The sequence below is a fragment of the Astyanax mexicanus genome, chromosome 8, assembly GCF_023375975.1.
Source record: "Astyanax mexicanus isolate ESR-SI-001 chromosome 8, AstMex3_surface, whole genome shotgun sequence".
NCBI classification, from domain to species: domain Eukaryota; kingdom Metazoa; phylum Chordata; class Actinopteri; order Characiformes; family Acestrorhamphidae; genus Astyanax; species Astyanax mexicanus.
Window position 1 is genome coordinate 24,225,918 of NC_064415.1, and position 25,785 is coordinate 24,251,702.

At 39.3% G+C, this 25,785-nt stretch overlaps 1 protein-coding gene across 3 annotated transcripts in view; it reads left to right on the forward strand.

The window, feature by feature from the left end:
* The window catches only part of shroom4 (shroom family member 4), a 70,367-nt gene that overhangs the window by 20,607 nt on the left and 23,975 nt on the right, over positions 1 to 25,785 (forward strand). For 2 of the 3 annotated variants that reach the window (XM_022678404.2, XM_049482099.1), the window contains exon 2: positions 15,254 to 15,405. In XM_022678404.2, the coding sequence (XP_022534125.2) occupies positions 15,254 to 15,405 (152 nt within the window). Of the gene's footprint in view, positions 1 to 7,020; positions 7,250 to 15,253; positions 15,406 to 25,785 lie in introns of those variants that run through there. The other variant, XM_049482100.1, reaches the window with a different exon arrangement.

Here is a 25,785-nt window from a genome sequence, read left to right on the forward strand (position 1 = left end):
TTTTTATTGCTTTTGTCCTTCTGTTTTTAGTCATTCAAGTCATCTTCCCTTAAGTAGGTGTGACACAAACCAGTTGGCATACTTCTTTTTCTTTTTTTTTTTTCCTGCAGCAACCCTGTTAATGGAGCGAATGAGAATTGTGTGTGTATTCCTTATTCTTCCCAGACCTGCCCAGAATGTCTTGGTCTAACTCACTTCCCCCTCCTCCACGCTTCTCATCTCCTTTTTCCATATCCTTGCCTCAGTTGCTTTAACTCAGTAAATCCAACCCCCTCTTGTGGGGGAAGTGAATCTTTTTATTTCGGCTATTGGGGATGATTTTGTTCCTCATACATGGATCTTCTTTCTGCAGGCCATATTTTAAACAGGGAATGTGTTTTCACTCATCGTCTTGTTAGGCTGCAGTGAATCTGATTAAAAACAGTCAGTCAATGAATGAATAGAGGCTGTAGGAGAAGAAAATACAAGGAGAGGAGAGGAGAAGGACAGGAAGATGAGTCTTTGCTCACAAGGAGCATGCTGTTTAATGGACAGTGAGCAGATGTAGCATATGTTAATCATTGGCTGTCACAGACACACACACACACACACACACACACACACACATAGAAACTTGCACTGGAAAGACAGATGGAACTATCTGGCTAAATAGATGTTCTTGGACAGTCACATGCATGCACACATGCTGGAATTTATTCGCTTTAAACATGCATATCCACTACTGTAGTTTGATTAATTACCAATAACTTGACAGATATGAATGATTTGATTTAAAGTACGGCTGGGTAATATGGTAAAAATACTGTATCGCGATATTCAAAGAAACTTTCACAATACACAATAATTTTTGGATGTAAGCTCAGTCAAAATGCATCAGTATTGACCAATCTTTAAAAACACTGTTCAAATGCTATCCCATACTGCTTTTAGTGACTTTTATTCAAATAAAATGTACTTTATTTTATCCAATTGAATTAGACTAATTATAAAGCTTTCTGTAATGAAATGTACAGCTGGGTTGGTGTTATTTTATGCACCAATGAAATATCCTCATATTGCCTACCGCTACTTTGAAGTCCTAAGCCATATAATAAGTATAATTGAACTGTAAAAAAAACAATGTATTTAGGAAGCATTGAATAATAACTACAAAAATAACGTTTTTCTGTAGTTGTCTGATTATCCAGTGCTTGTAAATGTAAACAACATATAAACAATAATCTTCCAGTTCCTTCAATCAGAACAAGGCATTCAAATCTGATTAGAATGTATAATAAAGAAAGCTACATTTCAGCCCAGTACTTAGATTTTTAAGCACAAGCCAATTTATCTACATCAAATGTACATAAAGCCTAAACATCTGAGTACTGTATGCCATAGCCTGCATCTCCTCAGAAAAAGCATCACAATGACACAGATTACAATGATTTTGATTGGGCAGAACATGGGGCATTGATTGTGCATCCACTGATGAGACAAATGGTTACAGATGATAAACCAAATCTACCTGCATTTTCTTGTCCATGTCAGATAGTGACCGGACAAATGCAGACAGGTATTTTTTTTGTCCATATAGTTTGTTTACTGGTCACTTCGACCATTTAAGATTGTATCTATGCATTGAGAATGTTCTTTAGGTTCTCACAGTTCTATATGAAACCGCTGCCTTTATTAACAAGCCTTTACAGTCTAAAAAGTAGTAGTAAAGAACTACATGTTTGGCTGTTTGTCACTTGGACATATTTTGCAAGGCTTTTCCATATGGTTTTAATTTTTAAATAATTTTTCCATTAGTAAAATATTTCCGCAACCTCAATTTGCTGTACTCAGCTGAATAATTATCCTTGTGTATTGATTTCAATAGTGTTTTCAAGCACATTCCTTAGTTGGGAAATGCAAGATAGGGGGAAAAGATCAAGTACTCCTTCAGGTATTTTAGAATCTCCACGTCAGCAGGATCAATTCTCAGCAAGATTCTGTACTTGAGAAGTATTTGTATCTGTGCTTGTCTCGAAAATCCCCATATTAGACAAGATCTAATCCCCAATCTCAAAGCATTCTGAGAAAATGGCCAAATCTCAAGCTATTTCTCTCACACTACCCAAAATATCCACACTGTCTGAGAGTCTGGGCTGCATGCCTTTGGCCGCCTCTCTGTTAATGATTTTTTGACTGAGGGAATCATTACAGGCGCTGATAAAGGAGCATTTGTTTTAGAGCAGCATTCTTGGGTAACTTGTTCTCCCCAACGTTCCTCAGCACTGGCCTCTGTTAGACATGACCCTGAATTATTGCTCAGAACGAGAGTGTCGAAACTGGTCTTCTGATACTTTGAAAACGTGTTTTGACATGTTCTGTTTTAAGAGTGTTTATTTTAAACCCTAATCCCTCCCAAATTAGTGTCCGTTGGATTAGTGCAAGTTCCTTTTCTTCTTTCAAGTGAAAATAATCTCTCTAACCTGGTCCAGTTCCCGCGTCTCCCGGTACGTCCTCATGAGACCCTTGCTACTTAAATCTGTCCCACAGTTTGATGTTGAAATTACTCACATCTCCCATAAATCTGACGTTCAAGAACAGAATGATCCCAATAATTTTTGGGGGGGATTTCCTTCCAGATTTTTTTTTTTACATGAACAGTGGACAGTGGTTTTCCTTTTCTTCTCACCCTCCATTTGCTGGCTTGGCATGAATTGTTAAGGCCCATCAGGTGACTGACTGGGCAGCTGGGCAGTGCCCTCATTTATCCAGCTGTGGCACAATGGTAGGCAGTGGGCCAGGCTGGCGGAACGGGGCACGCCCTGTTATTTATAGAGCGTTAGAGGGGGTGACCTCATCCCGTCGGGCCAGAGCATGTGGGCCGGGGCTGGGAGACAGGGAGCTCATTCTTCTCCATCCTTCCATCTCCAGCAGGAGCCGACAGTCTGTACAGTGCTGCTATAGACTACTCATCAGTTCACTGTGCTGCTGCTTCATTACAGTATTAGCTTCAATAAAATGAGTAAATTCATCCTGGATCATTGAGTTCAGGGAACACGTGGTCATTGACGCAATCCAGAAGAAGCAGATTAAGAGACGGCAGGGATATTCTTAGTAAAATGCGCTGAGATGCCACGTAGCATGGCGCAGAATCCAGTATCATGTCCAATCACCTTTGCCATGTCCTATGGCAGGGGTCGGCAATAGGCATAAGCATGAAACATCTGGCCTGTGAGATTGTTTGCTTGAACTATAATGAACGATAATGAAAAATAAGTAAAATGCTTCCCTGGCGAGCTTTTGTTTAAATTCCTCCCCTTTCTCTTTGTGGCACTGTGTGTGACTTTAGTTTCCGCCTGTTCTCATTTTCCGCTTGTTCTTGGGCTCCCTGTCTCCTAATAAGGGCGTTTTTTTCCCAGCCGTCTCTCAATTCTCTTGCCCGGGCAGCGGTAATGTATTGGACCACGACCCTGATTACCTGGGATCGATCCCGCATGAGAGGTGTGTTTATTCCTTAAATTTTTTTCCTTTCTTCTTGGGTTTACCTACTTTGAGATCAGCTGTTCAGCAATTGGGTTCAACATTCCTCTGGGTAGGAGAGCTACTAGTCTGAAGCACATCCCATTACACTTCATTTTACAACCCCCCATGTAAGGATTTGGAAAATATCTGGCTGCGGCCAGACTTAATTGACCACCCCTGCCCTATGGAAGCTAAATAACACTGCACTGACCTGCAGGATAATATTTGCCAGATATTGCCAGTAACGGTCAAAACCACCCACAGAATCAAATTACACTATTGGAACACCTGCTCATTCATTGTTTTTCTCAAATCAAGAGAGATTATTGTTAGAGCAACTATCTCTACTGCCTAGAAAGGATTTTGGAGCATATTTCTCAGGATTTTATTGCATTGAGCAATATGAAATTTTATGAGATCAGATTTAGTTTGATGATTTACTACCTTAATTCATATCTAGTAGGGGTGGGAATCGTTTACTATCTCACGATTCGATTCGATTCCGATTTTGGGGGCCACGATTCGATTCAAAATCGATTTTTGATTCAAAACGATTTGAATTATAAAAATTTCTGCTTCTGGCTTATGAATCTTATTGAAAAAAAAACCCTCCATAATATACACTGGTCCTGGAGCAGGTAATGTGTTACAAAAACAATAAAATGTGCAGGAATGTGGGTCCTCAGTGACAGAGGAATCACTGGGATATCACAATGACGTTAATGAACAATAAATAAATAATAAATAACACTGCTTTATTACCAGGCTACTAGCGGTGGTGTGTAGGTGACGCTGCTGGGCTGATGTGATGATAGCAGTGGAGCGCTAAAGTTCAGGAGCAGCTGCTGATTAACTAGTTAATTTAAGGTCGTTGTATTTCTTCAGAAAGGGGGCAGGAGGTGGAGAAATTAATTCATATGGTCCATTCCTTAATTCCTCTGTGATGAGGAGCTGAAATTAGCTCTGATTAGCTTATTGTATTTTTCCGTTCCGCCTTAAATGCTGCAGCCCGCTGCCACCTGTAGCGTTATTTAAGGTGGAACTGGAAAGTTAGCTAGTTAGCTAGCTAACAGTTACTGAAACTAACTACTAGCGATCTTTTTTATGCTTGTTATGAAGCATTCTGCCATAAAACATTGAAACTACACGTTAATCTAATGTAATATAGTGCTTGTTCTGCCATCTTACCGGTGATTCTCAAACACCTACGCTCTGTGTGTGTCTGGAAGATCTCCATTTGAAAGGACAAGCGCTATCCCCAGGGTTGCCAGGTCCAACAAAAATACCCAGCCCAAAATCAGTCTAAAACCCGCCCCTCAGAATCGATTTTGGGACATTTTAAATCGATTCTGAATCGTAGTAAATGAGAATCAAGATTCTTATGTGAATCGATTTTTTGGCACACCTCTAATATCTAGTTTCCTAACTTATCCCAGAAGTATTGGATGGAGCACCCTCACTCCAGAGAACACAGTTCCACATCTGCACAGCTTAGTACTTTATTCTGTACTTTATATGGTACCAATAGGTGCATGTTCATATTCATGTGCCCCAGAGAGCCCCTTAATATATGACTATATGTTCTATATGTCCACAAACACTTTTGGATATACAATGTACAACATGAGACCGGCCCTGCTATGTTGTACATTTCTAACAGTGGCCTAAAACCCAGTGTTCAAGTAGTTTAAGCAAGTGTTAGCTATCCAAGAATCCATGGTAGGATAAATAAGTGCTAAATTATTGTTACATTAAGCATATCCCCCAAGTGCTGCCACAACAAATTAGACCATTTGAGTAATGGACTCCACAATACCTCTATTACAATAAGTCCTGTGGTATCTGGCACCAAGGCGATAGTAGCAGATCTTATAACAAGGTAATCTTTAAGTTCTGAGGTTGGACCCCACAACAATTCTCTCACTGATATTAACTTGCCATTGACCCGGTCAGTGGTTTACCAGTTGTCCATTCTTGGTGCATGTTTGAGATACACTGACCGCTGCATTCTGAGAACGCCTCACAAAAACTTGCCTGCTGTTTTGGAGATGTTCCAACCCTGGTCATTGAAAACTAATCCCTGTTTGTCTTGTGTCAAAGTGCCTTGGATTCTTATACTTACCCACTTTTACTGCAATAAACCTTCAGAACTGACTGCTTACTTGCTTTCTAAGATATCCTTCCTCTTGGCAGATCAGCTAATATGATGGTGTTAGATCATGTTATGGCTTGTCAGTGTATCTGATAATAAATAATAAAACTCAGGAAAAGATCAAGGACAAGAGCGTGACAAAAGTGTGAATAAAACTAGGGACTGTATGTTTGCAGTCTGTTAACTGTAATTAGCCCTCTTATCATCAGTGCCAGTGTTCAAATGATGTGGTCATCAAGGCCCCTTTCAGGGATCAGTAACATGCTGGAACAGGGTTCTCTTTGATCCTGAACTCAGTATCTGGGAAAAGTCCTGTCCTGGTTTGATGTGATGCAGGTCCTGTTCAGGCCTGGTGCTCGCTTGTCTTTTTTGGCACGCTGGACAAACACTCTACAGCTCCTGTAGATGCTGTAACTATTCACCCTCACCCCGTCTTATTCTGATAAACACACCAACACACTGCCCGCCAGATACACACAGCCTGGCCGTGTACACACACTTTTTTCAGTACAACTGGCAGTGCTGCGAAGCGTGGCCTCTCAAAGCCACTTATTGTATTAAGACTATTCCCGCCATGGGACTTATAATTTTCCAGCCTTATTCGGGTAATTCGAGCCTCCTCTCACCTCCCTGGGCTGAGACGAACGTTTTATCTGGCCGAGGAGGGGCAGGAAAGGAGGTACAGTGATGCCATTTGTTTCCTCTCCTCACCCACGGCCTCTCCCTCGTTCCACCCGTCGTTTGTTTTCTCAAAACGAAAAAACGCTAATTAAAAGTTTGCTAAAACTAGCGCTCTCCCACTAGTTTGCAAGCTGCCTCCTCAGTGGCGTTGTCTGCCAGCCCCCTGTTTGAAGAATGAGGTGCGGAAATTGTTTTACTTTCATGGCTAGTAATGAGAGGTGGTTCCTGAGGGAGATGGCTGCAGAAAAGTGAAGGAGAATAGTGGGGGGGGGGAAAAGATGGAGGACCATTCCGAACCCCACAAAGACCTTCTTTGTGAAACGTTCCTTCGTGGTCACTGGGGAGCGTGGAACAAACTGGCTGGTGCCAGTGCCCAAGCCAAATACACACACTCATACGCATGCATACACACACTTATACACACACTCATACACACAAACACATGATGGAAAGAGGCCAGATGGAACATAGGTGTGGTACAGGCACTTAGCTCCACGGTTGTTTTTATCTGTAAACCTCCAAGGAGAACATGACCTCAGGGGAGAAGGAAAGAAAGACAGGGAGAATGAAAGGTAGCAGTGGGTGGACACCGAGGGACTGAGGGGGAGTGAGACAAAATGGGAGAGAGAGAGAGAGAGAGAGAGAGTGAGAGAGAGATGAAGGCCAAGGGTGGAGGTGTAGTGGCTTTGGAAGAGTTGGTAGGTCCATGTGGTGCACACAAGTGGAAGCTTCGAACTCCTCAGAGACTGCTGTTGAATGGAGAAACTCCGCTGCCACATTTCTTCCTCTGCGCTCTTAAAATAAACGTATGACCGTCTGGAGCTAACAAGGATGGAGTGCCTTTACATCTCGGCTTGGGGCGACCGCTCAACAGGACCTCTGGGAAGCCAGTCTCTTCTGATGGAAGACAGAAGGCAGGTATCGCAGAGAAGCTTTCGTTTTTTCTTGGTTCTCCTCTGTTTGTGTTTCGGGGCCTTTTGTTTTGGGAGTGTTCAGCACTTAGGCAGCAAATGAGGTAAGACGGAAAGGGCGCTGATTTATTGTGTAGTTGAGCAAAAAGGGGGCAGCTTGGCTGTGGCATACACAAGTTGAGTAAATTGCTGGCTGCATGAAATACCATTACAAATCCCACTATAAAACCTACCTGGGTTTGGGCTTGGCCGTGGAGTAGTTGTGTGTTTTGCTCCAGCAAGGTGTGTGTGTACAGTTTTTCATGGAGGCATGTGGAAAGAGGGTGTGTTTACTTTTTTCTGTTTATAACTACAAACGACCATGTGTCTTTCATTTAATTAAAGTAAAGCACTGTTTCAGCTGCATTTTTATCTGTAATGTGATTTGTCTGGGAATTAGACTGACTGATTTGAACAGTATGAAGTATTTGTGTTAAAAAAAAAATCTTTCAAATAGCACAAAATAAAACATCAGAGCTCAGAGAGTATATATGTCGTTGTGACATCACATCACATTCGTAAGAAAAAATATTTGTTAAATGGAGGGATTTAAGATATAATGATATGTATTTCTTGATCTCCTTTTACACATGCTCTGAAATCATCGCAACATTTGCAGGATTTGTCCGGATAGCATGTGTTAATGTAAATGTTGGCAGTGTCAACTGCCCTGGACATTCTTTTAGCTCCTTAGTAACAAGTACAGACCAGTAAGAAGTTCTGCTTCTGCTTCCATTAAACTTCTCATGCTTCTTTTGCTGGATCCAGGCCTCCTAAAATGCTGCAGCATCAACATGGCATCTGTTTACGAATATAGTGATGCTCATCAACAAAAGGAGCTTGTAGGTTACATCATGCATGTATGCATTTGGGGATGTGCATAAGTGCAGTGCATAACAAGCAAAAATGTGCGTTATTGAGACGCTGCAAACAAAATAGTGGGTTATATGGCTGCAGGTTTTACTATACCTTGATATGCATCTGATGTCATGGGATAGTAGGATAAATAAGATGCTAGTAATAAGGTATTAAGATGAGGTTGAACTCCTCCCCGTGTGCTCATGGCAAGGCAATGTAAATTAATATGACATGAATTTTAGAGAGATCTGATACTGTGTGGCCGATGGATGTAACATTTCATGTCCGAAGTTGTGGCATTCTGGCATTTAACATTTCTCAATCAACAGTGTCAAGTATACCTGGAATAGGTCATAGGAGATATTATCACCCACAGTCTAATGGTGATAAGGATCATGATCGGCACTCTCTGGTTAGAAGGTTGGTTGTCCATGCCGAAATCACAACCATATTCAATGCAGAAGATCCACACACACACATCTTCCAAGTCTGTGCATCATTTTTTAGTTTCTATGATACATGGCGAAAGTCATGGGACACGATAATAGGTTCAGTCGTACAACTTTCCTGCCTGACAGTGTGTTTCAACGTGTTTATCAGTATAGCTACTCACACAGCTTTTAAAAACTGCTAATTACAGAATGTAATTAATTTATATTGGAATGATTTACAGGGAAAATATTAGTCATATTTCATCGGAAATTGTGGTGCAGTCAGATAATGCCACCCAGATTGAATAAGGCTTAAATGGATTGGAAGTAAAGAAGAAGAAGCAGCAGGAATTTGTTTGATCAGATTGGATCATATTTAACTATTTGCTAGGGCGTCCGTCTGACTGTTCCTCTGACGAGTAGACACCAGATGCGAAGTAATCCATGTTATCCAGGGAAAATTGCCTTTTCAGGAAAAGGCAGAGAGAGACAAAAGAGAGCATTATTGGGGGCATAAAATTGTTTCCACCACATGGATTCCTGTCATAGCTATCAGAAGTGGAGAAAAAGAGACTTTGGGATAGAACATGAACCAAACGTACACACCATTGATTTTCAGCCTAATCAATCTGTACCATCATCTGTACAACCTTCTATACAAACATATTTGGCTCAAAAATATATTTGTCTTACATAATTTGGTAAGACTTATTTGTCTATGAAAGGATTTAAGAGCTAGTGATATGTCTTTCTTAATCCGCTTTCACACATGCTGTAAAATCCGGAACATTTGCAGGATTTATCTGGAGGGATGGCATGTGTGGATGTATAACTTGGCAGTGTCAACTGCCCTGGACATCCTGGTAGCTTCCTAGTAAAAAGTGCCGACCAGTAAGAAGTTTTGCAAAACATCTGCCCAGAATATACAGTATCTCTGCTTGGACTGCTTGGGATTTCATAAATCTTTTTGTGCTACTGCTGGGCCCAGGCAGCTGCAGAATTTTGGAGAAAGCTCAACATGGCATCTGTTTACACCACGCCCTTCAACAAAAACAACTTGTTGGTTACACAGAGGAGATCTGCGCAAGTGCAGTTATGTGTGATATTGAGCCACACTGCAAACCAGTCATTAATTTTTTTATCAGTGACTTTTGAAATGCTAATTGTGAGTTAAAAGTTATTTTGTTTTTTTCCTGGTCAGACATAGGAGATTGGTCTTGGGCTGGGTATTGGTGAATGGAAATAGCTGCCCTGTTGCTTGTGTGCTAGTTGTGTTTATAAGAACTTTAATCTCTTTGTTGGATAAACTGCAACTTAAACAACTGTCTTTTCAAAATAAATAAAAGACAAGTTAGTTCTATTCCTTTGGGGCATTTTGTTGTTTTATTCAAAATGTACCAAGGGTCTGAGGGTCCTGAGATTTAAACTGTGGTGTGAACTGAACTTGTGTTTGTGACTTTTGTGTACCATTAATCCCCAAGTAACTGACCTAAATGTAGGACAAAATTGGCAGATAAGGTTGAAAAATTCTGCAGTTAACATGCGTACCCTTAGCTGTCATCTCTAGACAGAATATTGCTGAGTCAGAGAGATAAACTGGTGAGAAGAACATAAAGTTCCATTCTATATAACCTTGACTAATCTTTGCCCCTGCAACTCCGTTTAGCCCACAGTTTGAGGAACGGGGTGTCCTATGGCTCTATTGTGTTTCACATTTTTAAATTTCTGTTCCAAATTCCCAGTCTTCTTTGATGTGTCCTTATTTAATGTTTAATCTTGTGTTTTTTCATGGATGGGTGTTCCATGAAGTATGCAAGTGGGTGTGCATGCGAAATAAGGCTTGTGAAACAAGATCACGGAGCATTTTCTGAAAGTATCTGTTGTGCGTCAGGATTTACCTAAGAGCAAACACAGAAACACACGCTCCCCCACCTGGCTTTGTACTTTGTGAGCATGAATATGCGCTTCGGGTCGCTGCAGGGTCCCTGTCTCTTTCATCTCGGACCATTCTTCACCAAAACCACAGAGAAATATTCCTGCAATGTTCGGAGCTGCTCTCCCACACAACCACAGCCTCAACAACACTTCTGTGTTTATTTACACTACTGCAGAGAGGCTCGCAATTACCATGGGAGGAGAGGGTGTGTGTGTGTGCCCTCACATTATGGCAGAAAAAGAGCCACATTTTTTTGTGCATTTGCTCTTGCAGCTGAAATATGAATACATGATTATATTGGAATCTATTTGAAGCCATGTTCAGAGGCGTTCTTTATACACCCTTGAAAATAAAGGTATAAAAAGGATATTTTAAGTGATGCCAAGAAACATTTTTTAAATAAATGTGTGAGAAATGTTCTAAAGGTTCAAAAGCAATAGATGTTAAGGTACTTTACGTTTTTGAAGGTCCTTTTTTTTGTCATCGCTCATGTAGCCCCCCTTTTTTGTAGAGAGAGGGTGTGCTTTTATATTGTATTTTAATCCAGGTATATGTGTTCTCTTAATTTGTCAACCCGTGAGCAAAGTTAACTTTGTATTACATTTATTTTAAGGAGTTAAAATAACACAACATTGAACTGAATGGGAACTACGTTCACATAGAATAAGATCTTGTGCTACTTCTACAGTTTAGGCCTTTTCCCACCCCTGGTAATACAGTAGATTGCAGAAATATTATATAAAAAAATAAATTGACATAGTTTTTTGACATAGCCCAGACATATTTCTGTTTTGCCCAGTAACATATGTTTATATCCTTAAATTGAAATATATACAGTATAGTTTGTTTAAACTTGTTTGTTTAAAATTGGTATCCTACCAAGACTGGATTACTGTTTTTTGGTAGATTATTATGCAGTGATGCATATTGTTGGCCGTAACTCCCCCTACTGTGTGTCTGGGTCTGTGTCTATGCCTGTGGGTGTTTCTGGTAGAAGTGGGTTGATTCTTGCATGGAGGAGCTTATTGTACGACTGGAAATAGCAGCCACTTGTACCGAACAGTCAGTCATTAAGCTTCGCAACAAATGTTCTTTTCTTGTATTTCTTCTATTTGGAGGCCTTGGTTTCAAATCTAGACTGCTTATTTAAAAAATCTTTACACAAATAAATGCAATCCAGCTTGGAGAACATTCTTTCTTATCTTCATTAATTAGAATATATACATGATAGGATACCAAATGCATCACAAAAAGGGGTTACTATTTAATATATAGCAATATATTGTGATACTGTAAGCAAGCCAATGTGTTTAAGCAAGCCAATGTATTGATTTTAGGAAAACTGTCATAGTATGAAACCACACTATATTATTTATAAAATCTGTGGAACGAAAAGTTTAATATTTATGCAATCATACAGGTGGGAACTAATGATCTAATGAGTACAGTACTGCCATCTAGTGGCCAGGGTTTAAACACAACACAAAACAAACCACCGTCTACCACCAACCTTTGTATTTCAACAAATAATTCAAAATAGATAAATAATTAAAAAACACAGAATGCAATCTCAATAAACTTTCCAAAAGTTTTTGCTGCTTTATACAAAGCCAAATTCACAGTTTGCATTTTACATAAAAAACATCTACTAGATTAGGGATAATACCAAAATTATGGATGTACAGATTCCATTATTATAAAAATACTGTTTTGAATCATTGACGTATGCAAAAGTTGATAAAATCCCTGTATATTCCAATATTGCAATGTACAGCTCTGGAAAAAAAAAAATTCTTTGATTTTATCAAATTGAAAACCTCTGGAATAAAATTAAGAGGAAGATGGATGATCACAAGCCATCTGCAGATAAAAGCTCTAAATGACAATATTTTATTCGGAATTTGGAAGAAATGTCTGACGTTTATAGTATAAAACAATAATGTTAATTTTACTCAAACATAAACCTATAAATAGCAAAATCAAAGAAACTGATTCAGAAACTGAATGCACAAAACAACAAAATATCACAATGTAATTTTTTCCCAGTATCGTGCAGCTCTATTGTGTTAATACTTTGCTATATCAATATTTTTCTTACACTGCTAGTTTGTGTGTGTGCCTGTTTGTGTATATATGTGTGTTTACGTGCTTTGAGCTTACCACCACTGGCCATTGCCAGTTTACAGCCTTTGAGCGAGAACAAAAGAAGAACAGAGCGAGGGGTGAAGTTAGAGAGAGCATTAGACAGCATGTGGTAGTGATCACAGTGAGACAGAGCGATGCTGACAGACATACACACACCAGCAAACCTAAACCCACTGGTGACAACCAGTTAGGCAACCTCTCTCCATGCTCTTAGAGTACTTTACAGACTCTTTCAGTACACAGCTACACACATACGAATCCCCATAAGCCCGGGCGTGCTCTGTGTATCAGACCTGCCTCAGCCAGACTGACTTATTGTATTAGCACTGTGCTTCCTTTTCCTTGTCCACTGACCTTGTGAGATGTGGCACAGCTCTAGCTGTTATCAGTATGTAGGTATTAGTTTAGTGAGCAGTCTGATATTTGGAACTGTGTGAGAGAGAGGTTAGTGTTTAATAGACCCCAGAGGAAAGATTGTTTAATTTTACCAATTTAAATGTTACACCTTATGATAAAGTAATAATAATGTGAGTAGTGATGTTGGCATTTGAATTACCTCACTGTAATCACTGAGTCAAATTCCAGTACATTTCTGGAATTTGTTCAGTGTATTGGAATCTGATGTTTTAATTTTCCCCAAAATCATCAGTGTTCCTTATAATCTTGTGCGCCCTATGTATGAATTTTACCAGTCAGATTGTAAGGAGCCGTAAAGCCACTCCACCGAAGTGCAGCGTTATACAGGAGTTTCAGTTTATTTCTCCAGCACAGAGACTGGAGCAGTATTAGCATTAGTTGCTAACCATGCTAGCTCTTTCTCCGTTCAGAGGTGAGCATTTTCGGCCTGTAGCCTGCTGCTATCCCCGGCTAGCACTGTTAGAGGAGCATTAGCATTAGTATTTTAGCTACCTTGTCACTAAGGTTAGCTAGTTTGTCGCTAAAGTTAGCTAGCTCTTCACTAGCATTAGTTCTCTACCCAGTAACATTAGTATTTTAGGTAGCTCGTCACTAAGGTTAGCTAGTTTGTCGCTAAGTTTAGCTAGCTCTTCACTAGCATTAGTTCTCTCCCCGGTAACATTAGTATTTTAGCTAGCTCGTCACTAAGGTTAGCTAGCTTGTTGCTGAGGTTAGCTAGCTCATCAATGGCTTTAGTTCTCTCCTCGGTAACATTAGTATTTTAGGTGGCTTGTCACTCTATCTCTGTGATGTAAAAAACGTCATATTCAACTAATACATGATGCTTAGAAATTAACTCAGCTTTGAGAACTGCATGTTTTCAGTCTTCAGAAATTTCAGACATTTCTGCTGCTGATGGTGATCTCAGTTGGGCTTGACTGAAAGTGTGATTTATGTTTTGACGGGACTGTTGTTTATTTGTGTGAGATTTATGTGCTCTGGTTATTGAGATTTATATAGCCTGGTTAAGCCTCACCATATCTTAGGCGTGGGTGTATGTGAGTGTGAGAACTGTGTGTCTGTTTACAGTATGGTGTGTATATGTGGACTTTGACCCTTCTATCCTGCTTAGGATAGAGGAAGTAGTCAAATGTAGCTGGGATGGCTGTGTGTGTCCCCCTCTGCGAGTATAGAATATTACAACAACCTTCTTGTTTTCTACATTCACTGTCAATCTTATCAGATCCACTGAGCTTATGGGACGTTTTGTATCTCTATAATTACAGAAAGTAGTACTTCTGTTTCTCTGGATACTTTATTACCATCGTTTCACCCTGTTTTTCAATGGCCAGGACCACCACAAAGAGTGTACACACAAATTTCCAAAGAGTTCCTTTGATTTAACCAAATTAAAAACCTCTAGAAAATAATCAAGCCGTCAAACCAAGCTGAACTGCTTGAATTTTTGCACCAGGAGTGACAAAGATATTCAAAAGCAGTGTGTAAGACTGGTGGAGGAGAACATGCCAAAATGCATGAAAACTGTGATTAAAAACCAGAGTTATTCCACCAAATATCTTAAAACTTTATGAATATGCATTAGTTGAAGTCTGAAAGCTCTGCATCTTTTTTGTTCTTTTATCCATTTCTCATTTTCTGCAAATAAATGCTGTAAATAACTATACTGTTATTTGGAATTTGGGAGAAATGTTGTCCGTAGTTTATAGAATAAAACAACAATGTTTATTTTACTCAAACATATACCTAAAATGGCCAAATCATAAAGACTGCTTCAGAAACTGAAGCGGTCTCTTAATTTTTTTCCAGAGCTGTAGTTTTTTCTACCTAGCTGCTTCACCATGTAAAGTTAAAGACAGAAGCTCATCTGTTGATGCACAGTTTGTGTTGGATATCCTCTAGTCCTTCATCAGTGGTCACATGATGCTTTCCACTGGTCACTGTCTACTTTTAAATGGAAATTAAAGGTTGGTGGACTATTCTTAGTCCTGCAGTGTTGTTCTGCTGCTGGGGCTGCTGCTTATTGGTGATGTGAGAACTCCGCTTTGTTGGTGTAAAAGCATTAGTCAGCATTTCAATCACTTCACAAACAAGCTGAAAGAGGAAATGTGTGAATGTGACCTTAAACTAACACTCTCTCCCTCTCTCTCTCTCTCTCTCTCTCTCTTTTTCTCTTTTAAACACACAGATAGAGGAGGGAGGAAAGGCCGCTCAGTGTAAGAAGCTGAAGGTGGGAGACGAGTTGGTCAACATCAACGGCTCTGCACTTTACGGCTCACGCCAAGAAGCGCTCATCCTCATCAAAGGCTCCTACAGGATCCTGAAGATCGTAGTTCGCAGGTACTTCTACCTCTCTCTACCTCTCTCTCTATCTCACTCTTAGGCTCTCACATCATGCATACTGAGGTCAGGGAGCATTTCCAGGTCACAGTGTGACTGGAAGCAGGAAGGGCTGTGCAGATAAAGATGACATCATTGGTATGACCTGTCTGAGGCATGCGTGGGTGGGTGTGATGGTGTAAGACAGAGAAATACAGACGCTGGGAGATGTGAAAGCAGCCTCCCTGTGCGGTGTTTGCTTTAGCGGAGCTGATATGATCTGACGTAAGTGAAGTTTGGCAGACACGCATTAGGTCACTTGTGGCCTTTGACTACTGTCTGCTCCTGTCTTGGACAACAAGACCAGATTACAATTTAGTTGCTTTCTGGCAGTGGAAGGATGGACAGAAAAAAAGACTAACTGACTAAAAATACTTTTATATTCACCTTTCTCTCAAAAATGAAAGTTTGAAGTGCTTTTTTAATGAGGAGAAGGTTTTAATGAGTAGTGGTTTACCTGGTATTTCACAGTCCCCAGTATCACATTTACTTTACTTCTTTTTTTATTTTTTATTTTTTGCTTATACCCAGCAGATTGTTTTATTAATCTTTTCTGGATAAATTTAATAGCTGTGAAACAGTGTGATATGCTTCATTCAATACTTGGGCGATGAGTTGGGGAGTTAAAGCTCGTTCCAACGAATGCACTCAAATCCTCACAACAAAGTTCCAAAATGTAGAAGAAAGTCTTTTCTGGACAGTGTATAAGAATATCAGAAGTAACAATGTCCCAGTACATTTGTCCATATAGTACATGACATTTTGCCGTTATGTGATTTTTTTTTTTCTTTGGCCGTATTATTTATTTAAAATGGAATATGGAGGTTTTGGCATACAATCTTTGTATTGTTTGGACTTTAATGAGTTAAGGTTACAGCTGCTGTGGCCTGAATGTGTTTAGCTATAGTGTGTTTAAAGCAGCGTTTTGAGACAATTGGTATATTTTGGTATGTTTTTCTGGACAAGCTGTTTGATAGATGCAAACCCATTACTGATAGAATCAGTGATAGAATATGTGGACTGATGCAGTAAGGCAATATTAAAAGACTTTTTACAGATATTACGCAGAGTTGCTTTGTTTTTGCATGTTTTGTCCTGCCTGTTTTATCAAAGTCGTATAGTGCAGTTAGCAGATAGGTCAGTGGAGAACGGCCATGATTTTGAAGCTTATTATTGTAAGGGGAAAATAGTTTGTAGTGTTGATTTAACTTTAATCTAATAAAACTCTTATCTCATTTCCCAACTACATTGGCATTCCAGATTAATCTTAGTCTCCCTTTTCAGGCTGAATTGCTGACCACTGGCTTATCAGAGAGAGGGGCTTGTCACTGACTACAACATATCTATAAAAGTTGTGTATGCCAGCTCTATACTGCCTCATACTGGCTAAAAATGGAAGTACATTGAAATATGTCTGTCCGTGTTCTTTTAACTCAGACTGCAACATATTCATGCATGTGTGATGAGTCTGTGTGTGTGTGTTTGTGTGTGTCTTTGTGTGTGTGTGTTAGATAGTTGGTGTTTAAGCAATTGTAAGGAAATCCCCTCTGACTATTCAGGTCATTATTATGCTGCCTAAGTTGCTGTGGCTACTGGATCTAATTCCTACCCACTTATAGTGTGTGTGTGTGTGTGTGTTCAAAAGAAACCAGACACAGTGTCCAGGCAGGCCTATAGACACGGACAGCTCTAGAGCCTGTATTAAATGATTGGGAGAGGGGAGTTTCGGGGGTGCAGAGGGCAGAAACGGAAAAATTCTTCTCCTTTTTACATCCGTTTATTTGGCAGCAATTCAGAAATGCACCACTGAGTCTCAGTGTTATTAGCCTGCCTGTGGTTTCTCTCTCTGTGGTTTCCAGGCATCCCAGGCCTGTGTGTGTGTTTATGCATTTTCAGGACAAAATCGAGGTTAAGCTACAACGTCATGACCAACAAAATGTGAGGTTAAGGTTATGTTAATCAAATTACATTTACATATTAATATTACATATCATTGTTATTACTGCATAAACATTTATGTTCTTTGTTAAGTATGGATTGCTATATAGGTAGTTTCTTACAGATGTGACATATAAAAATACAAAAATTGGCGGATGGGGAGCGAGGGGCCTTTGTCATTGGCAATATGCAAAGATTTGTGCATATTGTAGTATGATACAGTTACTAGAAGCGTAAGATATCAATAAATATTTTATATATGTATGCAATGTGTTATATTTAGAGTTAAGTAAAGTAATTCATTTTTGTGATGTGATTTACGTCTCCAGACCCCCTTTTTATGATTTGTATTAAAATATTGCTCATGTTCATGCATGACAATAAGCAAATTATCACAGTTTTCAAAAAAATTCAATGACAAAAATGCAATATAGCGCCTTGTTTACCTTATTGAGGTACGTTGCAATAGATTCTATTCTACCTCCTGTATTCTGAAATGTTCTTTTAATAAACAGCCCTAATAAGTACATATACTATTACATATATTACTTGGTTAGACACTGTACATACTGACACATAACATATATTGACGTACATATATTTATATTGTTATTATTTGAGTACTGAATTGTTACATGCAGTATATGCACAAATATCTGTGAACACCCTCATAATAAATGCATTTAGCTACTTTAAGTTGCACCAATTGCTGACAAAGATGTGCAAACACACACACACACACATATACACATATACACACACAGTTTGTCAAGTCCTTGTAGAAAAGTATTGTCAATAAAATAGGACCCTGTGGAGCAGGCAAACATGAACCCATTGCAACCATGCCTAATAGACAAAAATATAATAGACAAAAAACACATTAACCCATATTAAATGTGCACATTTACATGCACAGTATTATTACATTCACACACATAATTACTTACGTTACACACAGATTCTTAGATGTATTACATGTAGATAGATATTAATATTATGTTCTGTGTGTATGTGTGTACATGCCTATGTGTGTACATGCGTGTGTGTGTGTATGTGCTTGTGTGTGTTCTGTGGTTTTCTATTTATGAGTGTGTGAACCCTTGTCAGACCACCAGAACTGTGCTGGAGGCGCTTAAAGGGGTCTGGATTGGATGTTTGTCTTGTCATGCAGTGTATAGGCAGATATTAGACTGTTCTCTCTTTGTGTGTGTGTGTGTGTGTGTGTGTGTGTGTAATTGTGGGTTGGCTGGTAAAGAAAGCACACTTATTCATACTTGGCTGTTAGTGGTATATCACAGTGTCGTTTGTGGGTGAAGCTGCTGGTGCCAGTGCGTGCTCTCTCGTCTTTACACTCTGTAGCTTTTTGTCAGAATGTCAGAAGGACATTCTCCATGACTCCATGCCGCTGTTTGGGTTGTCATGGTTGCTGTAGAAATCCATGAAGACTATTCCCAGGCTGTTTGGTGTTGAGCCCCTAGTTTCCCATGTGGAAGATGGAGGCGGCATGAAAGCCTCAAACTGTGGGACTGGCGTTGTCTAGCCATTTATATTATTAGCAGATGAGAAGTGGTCGTGGGCCAGAATTTTTTTGGGGGAAACACTTTTCTTTCCATGACAGACGTCAGTATATGACATTTATAATAATACTAACATACAGCTCTGTCTGTTTCACATGTAATGACGGTGTGTTTGTGTTGGGTTTGAGTTTTGGATGCTGGTAAAGGTCATGTGCTGCTTCTAACCAGAAACTGAGAGTCATATATAATAAACGATTAATCGTAAATGTTCCTCAGTGTAAATTGGTAGAATAAAAAAAAAACACGAAATATCCGTCATGGGCTGTCAAATTTGATAATCAACCTATATGGACATTGTATTTGTTAGCATTGATTTTCATAATTCAGTTTACCTGGAAACTCTTTACCTGGCCTGCAATATACATCCTGTCCCACCACGCAAATCCTTAAAGACCTATTTGTAGGCCTTAGCAGGGGTAGATAATAGGTCCCAAAATAATATCATGATATTTCAGGGAACATAAGGTATTTATAATTATATTATTGGTACTATGGCCTGTTCGAATCTTGGTCATGTAGCTTGCCAACATCTACCGGAGCCCTGAGAGAGCAAAATTGGCCTTGCTCACTCTGGGTGGGTAGATGGCACTCTCTCCGAACATCACTCCAAAGGGTGATGTCGATCAGCACAAGGCGTCTATGAGCTGGTGTATCGGAACCGAGTCGCTACGCTTTCCTCCAAGCGCGCTGTGATGCTGCTCAGCAATGCTTCATCAGCAGCAACGAAAGAAGTCGTGGCTGACTTCACGTATCAGAGGTGGCATGTGCTAGTCTTCACCCTCCTGGTGTTGGAGCATCAATAGTGATGGGGGTGGGGTAATTGGCCGTGTTAATTGGGGAGAAAATGACTGCAACAAAATGAGTGTTGAGTTTTATTTAGTATCAAACATTCAGTAGAAACAATCTGGAAAAAATCTGTTTTCTTTTTCTATTTTATGAGCAACAATTCTTTTAAGATTTTTTGTAATAAATAAAAAAGATATGCTACAAAACTAAAGTGCAGTAATATTTAGTGCATGCATGAAAACTGTAAACATAAACAGTTATACAAAAATATTCTTCACAGAGCTTTACAGTAAATAACAAAACAGTATTTTTAAATATAGGTTTTGTTTCATTTGAAAAATGAATACAGTCTTATCTTGTACAATACAGTATGGCACACCCCTAAACATGGTTAATAAAACTGTTCTTCCCACCCATACTTCACTGTGGTCCACTAACATACTGTAGTGGTTGCAGTTTCACCAAACACAGTTCTACAAGTTCTCACAGTGTGGTTAAACTCGTGTTGTTGTGTTGCCATGACATCTGTGATCTTCTTCACTCTTTAGTCCACTCCGTCACTTGATGAACGATGTGGCATATTTCGATTGTCTTGCTGGCACATCAAGTCATGTTTGTGGTTCTCCACCAAAAGAGACATGGCGGATCCATCCAGTCACACCCAAAATAGCTGTTCTACTGCACTGAAATAAATGTGCAGTAGCATTTACTTTACTTAGGAAAGGTTTCCATGTAAAACTGCAACTCAATTTATCAGACCATGTATTTAGTTAATTTTACTAATGATTCAATTCATAGTGGAATTTTTTTTATTATTTTAAGCCACAGGTTTTAAAATGTATATACTGGTACTTGTAATTTGTAGCAATGCATTAGGAATGCTTTCATTACAATAAAATATTCATTTAAATGTTAAAACTAATAAATATCATAAAATATACTCATCCACATTTTATTTAAAAAAAAAAAGATTTATCCAACTAAATGAAAATGCACATTTAATTAAAAGGATTAAAATTACTTAAGCAAACACAAAGAAGCTTATTTTACTAATGCAGAGGTTTTCTTGCAGAAACAAAAGTTTTGAGGCATTACCTTCTGAGTAATGATGAATAATGGCCAGTGTGCTCATGGCAGGACAACGTGAATTATGGGAGTTTGAGCGAGGCCTGATAGTTGATGACTGATGGATAGGACATTCCATTTCCAAAGGTGCAGGTAACTAACATTTCCCGATCCACAGTGTCACATGTGTTTTGGGAATACATCATAAAAGGCATTACCACCCACAGAGGACAGCACAGTGGGTGGTAATTAGATCGTCCGCATCTGGTTAGAATTGTCCGTGAGAACAGACAAATGACTGTTGCATGTGACCCTACATACAGTACATATCCCACAGGTCAGTGCAGTGTTCTTTAGATTCAGTGGGACATGGCAAAAGTCATGGGACATGAACTCTGCCCGCACAGGCTGCTTTGGTGAGGACAGGACTGTGTATGCGTGTGTGAGAATGAGAAGGTACCACATGCAGTAAATAGGATGTTTTGTAGCGTTCTGTAGCCAGAGACGGTGTGTATCTCCTTCCTGATTACATAGGTTCTATTGTTTTACAGCAACTGTTTGGAGTGCTGTTTGTTTTGAACATTGTTCAACAGTCCCAAGCTGATGATGTCATCTCTCTGTGTACTTGTTCATGTACAGTCGCAAACTTGGACTTGGCAATGAACCAAGAGAAGCCATGCTTTACAGTGATCTTACACAGGTTAAATATTTCAATGTAAAGTTCTTTTTTTGTTGTTTTTTTTAGCAGTTCAATCACATTCATATTTTGTAAACCTTATGTAAACTTGCAACAGTCTTGACTGATGTTTCCAGAATTAATATATACTCCAACCCTTTGAGACTAAATGCAACAACAACTTTAAAAGAATATGGAAGTGAGGCTAAAAGCTAATGCTAATAGAGTATTGGAAAAACTGCTAACTAAAGGAATTGTCGCTGTGTGTGTGGAAGCCAGGACAGTGAGCAGGTTCTAGGTCAGTGTTGGGCTAAAAGCTAAACGTGACAGACCATACTAAAATAGTGTCACCTACTTAACATTAAAATGTGTTAACAGGACACCAGAAGAGCAGAAACAGTTTAGCTGTATTTGGAATTGCTACATGTTACACAATTGTGTAAGCCATTTTGTAGTGCAGTTTGAAATCTTAACAGTACTTTTTATTTCATGTCTAGGTTACTATTAAACGGCCACATTGCAGCACAAAATGAGGTGTACAGGCAATGTATGCTATAATTTTCAGTCTATACCATAGTGTATTGTGGTGGCGTTGTGCCAGAAGTCCTCAGAGCAGCACAAAGATTGTTGTTGTTTGGTCGTTCAATATATAGTTAATGCGACATAGTGAATAGTGATTGAGTTAACGAGCGATCCATTTAGAACAAATTCTTGTTATATTCTTATTATGGTGTTAAAAACAAAGCTTTGCTATGCTACGCTACGCTACATGGCTCCTGTAAGTGTGAGAAGACTTGTAAAAATCTGCATCTGAGCATTTTTTGACTCTAATGATCAGTCTTACATACTTAATATTTATACATTAAAGAAGAAAAAATAAATAGTTAATAAATGCATTTAATGGTATGTGTAAGAAAATAAAGTTTTAAAACATCTGCTCTTATGAATTTACATATACACAATACGAGTCAAAATTGTGGACACACATTCTCATTAATATTTGTTCTTTATTTCTATTATTTACTACATTGTATATTCATATTAAAGACTTAAAACTATGAGGATGAAGGAACACATATGCAATTAGGTAGTAGACAAAAAAGTGTTTAAGTTGGAGCACAGAGTGAAGGAAAAGCAGTTAACAAGACCTCAGCACCTCTAGAACTCCTTTAAGAGACAGCTGGAGAACCTTTCCAGGTTCTACCTCATGAAGCCAATTGTGAGAATAATACCAAAAGTGGCCAAAGTTGGCAAAATGTGCTACTTTGAAGAAATTATAAAATCAATTTTGGCTTGTTTAACACTTCAGTATTAATCTACAATGCCAATAATAATAATAATAATAATAATAATAATAATAATAATAATATATATATTAAATGAGAAGGAGTGTGTCCACAATTTTGATTGGAACTGTACCTATACAATATGCCAGTCATATATCAAAGCTGTCAGTTCTGTGAAGTGTAAGAATAAATGTAAGTAGCATATTCGGTACATTTTGTGCCTTCCAAGGGTGCGGCCCTGACGGCAACTTGCCATCCTGGCTACTGCGCTCAGCCTTTGGGAAATTCCTAGCCCCTCTCGTCACACTTCCTGGTCCGCCCAGCAACATTTCCCCCTCCTGCTTCCTGTCGCAGTGCTGACTGTAGCAGCATTTTTAGGCCTTGCGCTCAGAGGCATTGGAGAAGGCGGCCGAAATGTTTATATAGAGCCCACCATGGCCATTAACAAGGGACTGACCACTAATCTCTGCCCAGCACAGGTCCAGTAGCAGGGGTCATTGTTTATTCTGTGAGTGTCTCGGACCAACTATGGGGAGTTATGACCGACATACCCACACACACACTCGCACCAAAAGGAAGGGCAGGACGCTACAGGAAAGCCACGTGAAGAGGCTAGGCCTTTCTGTCTGCCCTGCCATATTCATCTTGCTTTATGTGAGAAGATTTGACACATTCTTACTCACTGCTGGCAAGGAAAACTAGACTTCCCTTACACTCGCTCTCTCTCATGCACTCTGATCACAATGAAGATCATGGGAAGCATCCTCAGGACGCCTCTTCAGTTCCCATTGCCTTAAATGGTGAAGGCTAAATGTTGCTTTCATACAACATATGTTGCTAAGAAACCTCTATAAGATATTTACGTATATACAGTTCCGGACAAACATAAGGGACCACTTCAAAATGATCAGTTTCTCTGATTTTGGTTTTTATAGGTATATGTTTGGGTAAAATGAACATTTTTGCTCTTTTTTTTTTTTTTTTTTTTCAGAAAATGGGAAGTGGTCACAGTAGCTAAAAATTGCAGTTCTTTCAGACCTCATATAATACAAAGAAAACAAGTTCAAGTAAACATTTTAAGAGTTTAGAAATCAATATTTGGTGGAGTAACCCTGATTTGTAATGACCTTGTCATGTTCTCCTTCAACAGTCTTACACACTACTTTTGGGTGACTTTATACTGAATTTCTGTCATACAAAAAAACAAGCAGTTCTGTTTAAGCTGTTTTGTTTAAGGGTATTTCTTTTTATAATAGGTATGTCAATTCTCCGCACCATAAAAATCATAGAACCCCAAGTATTAACAGATATTTGACATTTTAAAAAGTATCAACATAACAGAAACATTGTTTTGATTAAAGCCCTAGCTGTAATACATTTCAGATCAAGCAAATTGACAAGGAAGTTGAGCACAAATTATACATAATTATATCCAGGCTCTATCAAAATTGTGTTGTGTTTGTTTTTGGTAGGGCATGTATTGTGAAATGAGTGGTGGAGGTCTGATATCTGTCCTTGTCGATCAGAAATGCATACATACTGTAGCATAGTTTTTTGTTTTTTGTTGCCTAGTTGACACGCAAGCACCAAATGGGCAAAGTGTTGACCTCAAAGCAGAATCTGCTGCTGCTCACAGCGGGGGGACGCAGTGTGTGGAGCCATTTGGAGTTCCAACACAGGCTGTTTGGTAAAGCTCAATAGCACCCCCAGTACATGAACAACACACACACACACACACACACACACACACACACAGAATTTTATGGCCACAGGGGATGTGTCGGCTCTCTCAGATCTTGCAGAGATGGCGAGAGACGGACAAGTTCAGGGCAAGCAGCGTCAGGAAGTTTCCAGAAAAGCACTTTGAGGGGCTGGCAGGACCCCCTCCTGCTGTGCCAAGGAATGGTAAAAACAAAGGAGTTTCAGCTCCTGCCAAAACAATGGACATTCCAAACATTCTCAAGCTGGCCTCTCTCTCTCTCTCTCTCTCTCTCTCTCTCTCTCTCTTGCTCTCTCTCTCGCTCTCTCTCTGAAGATGCAGTGGTTTTGTTGGCGTGCACATTGTGTACCTATGTCGTACCTGTTTCTTGTCTTTGTATTGTCTCTGTTTAGTTGAGTCCATGTGTGTATATTAAGGTCGTGCATCTGTGTAGTTTATGATCCCCCCATATGAAAATAGGCGTGCGTGTCTCTGTGTTGTAAGATTCCGAAGAGCAGACACTCGGGCCAGTGTTAAACATGCCGAGTCATCAATGCAGACAGCCCCTCTCAGTGTGGGGCCTACGGCTGGCTGCCATTGGGATTCCATTACTGTCTGACCACACAAATCAACATTGCTGCTCTTTATTAGTGCTGCCATTAATCCTGGGAGGCTACTTCTCTCCTCACTGCTGCAGCTCTGTGCTGAGATTTAGATCCAGAATTTACCGGACAGGACTCCACACATGCACGCAAGATGTGGGCCGCGTTGTCATAAAGAGGATGTTCGGGATCAGAGACGGACGGGTCAGTTATATAGACTGTGCTGCAGATGGTCAGTGGCTTGCATAAGATGAGCTGCGGGATTTGTGTCTATAATGAAGCCAAGATGGCTTTAGATCTGTGAGCAAAGGCCTTTTTTTGAAGTGTTTTATTGCCCTTCTTTGATATATGTTTACTGCTTTTTTGATTAGTGCTATCTGAATGAGATGAATTAATATGTATATTATTATCTGCGTTCTACTATTTCTCTTTCATTAAAATTTTACAGTTTAAGTAGTAACACTATTGTTAAAGTAGAGTTTAAGTAGTACAATCTGAATCTGTTTAATCGTGATTTTGCCATCTATACTATTTTCTAATATCTGACTCTAAACTGTACTGTTTCTATTTGAACAGTTCAACTTGAATTGTTTAACGAACTGCAATGTTCAGAATCTGATTTAGTACGAAATAAATCAATTTAATTACAGGTACTAAATATATCTGAATAGTACTGCATGAAGCTACAGCTCTGGAAAAAAAATAAGAGACC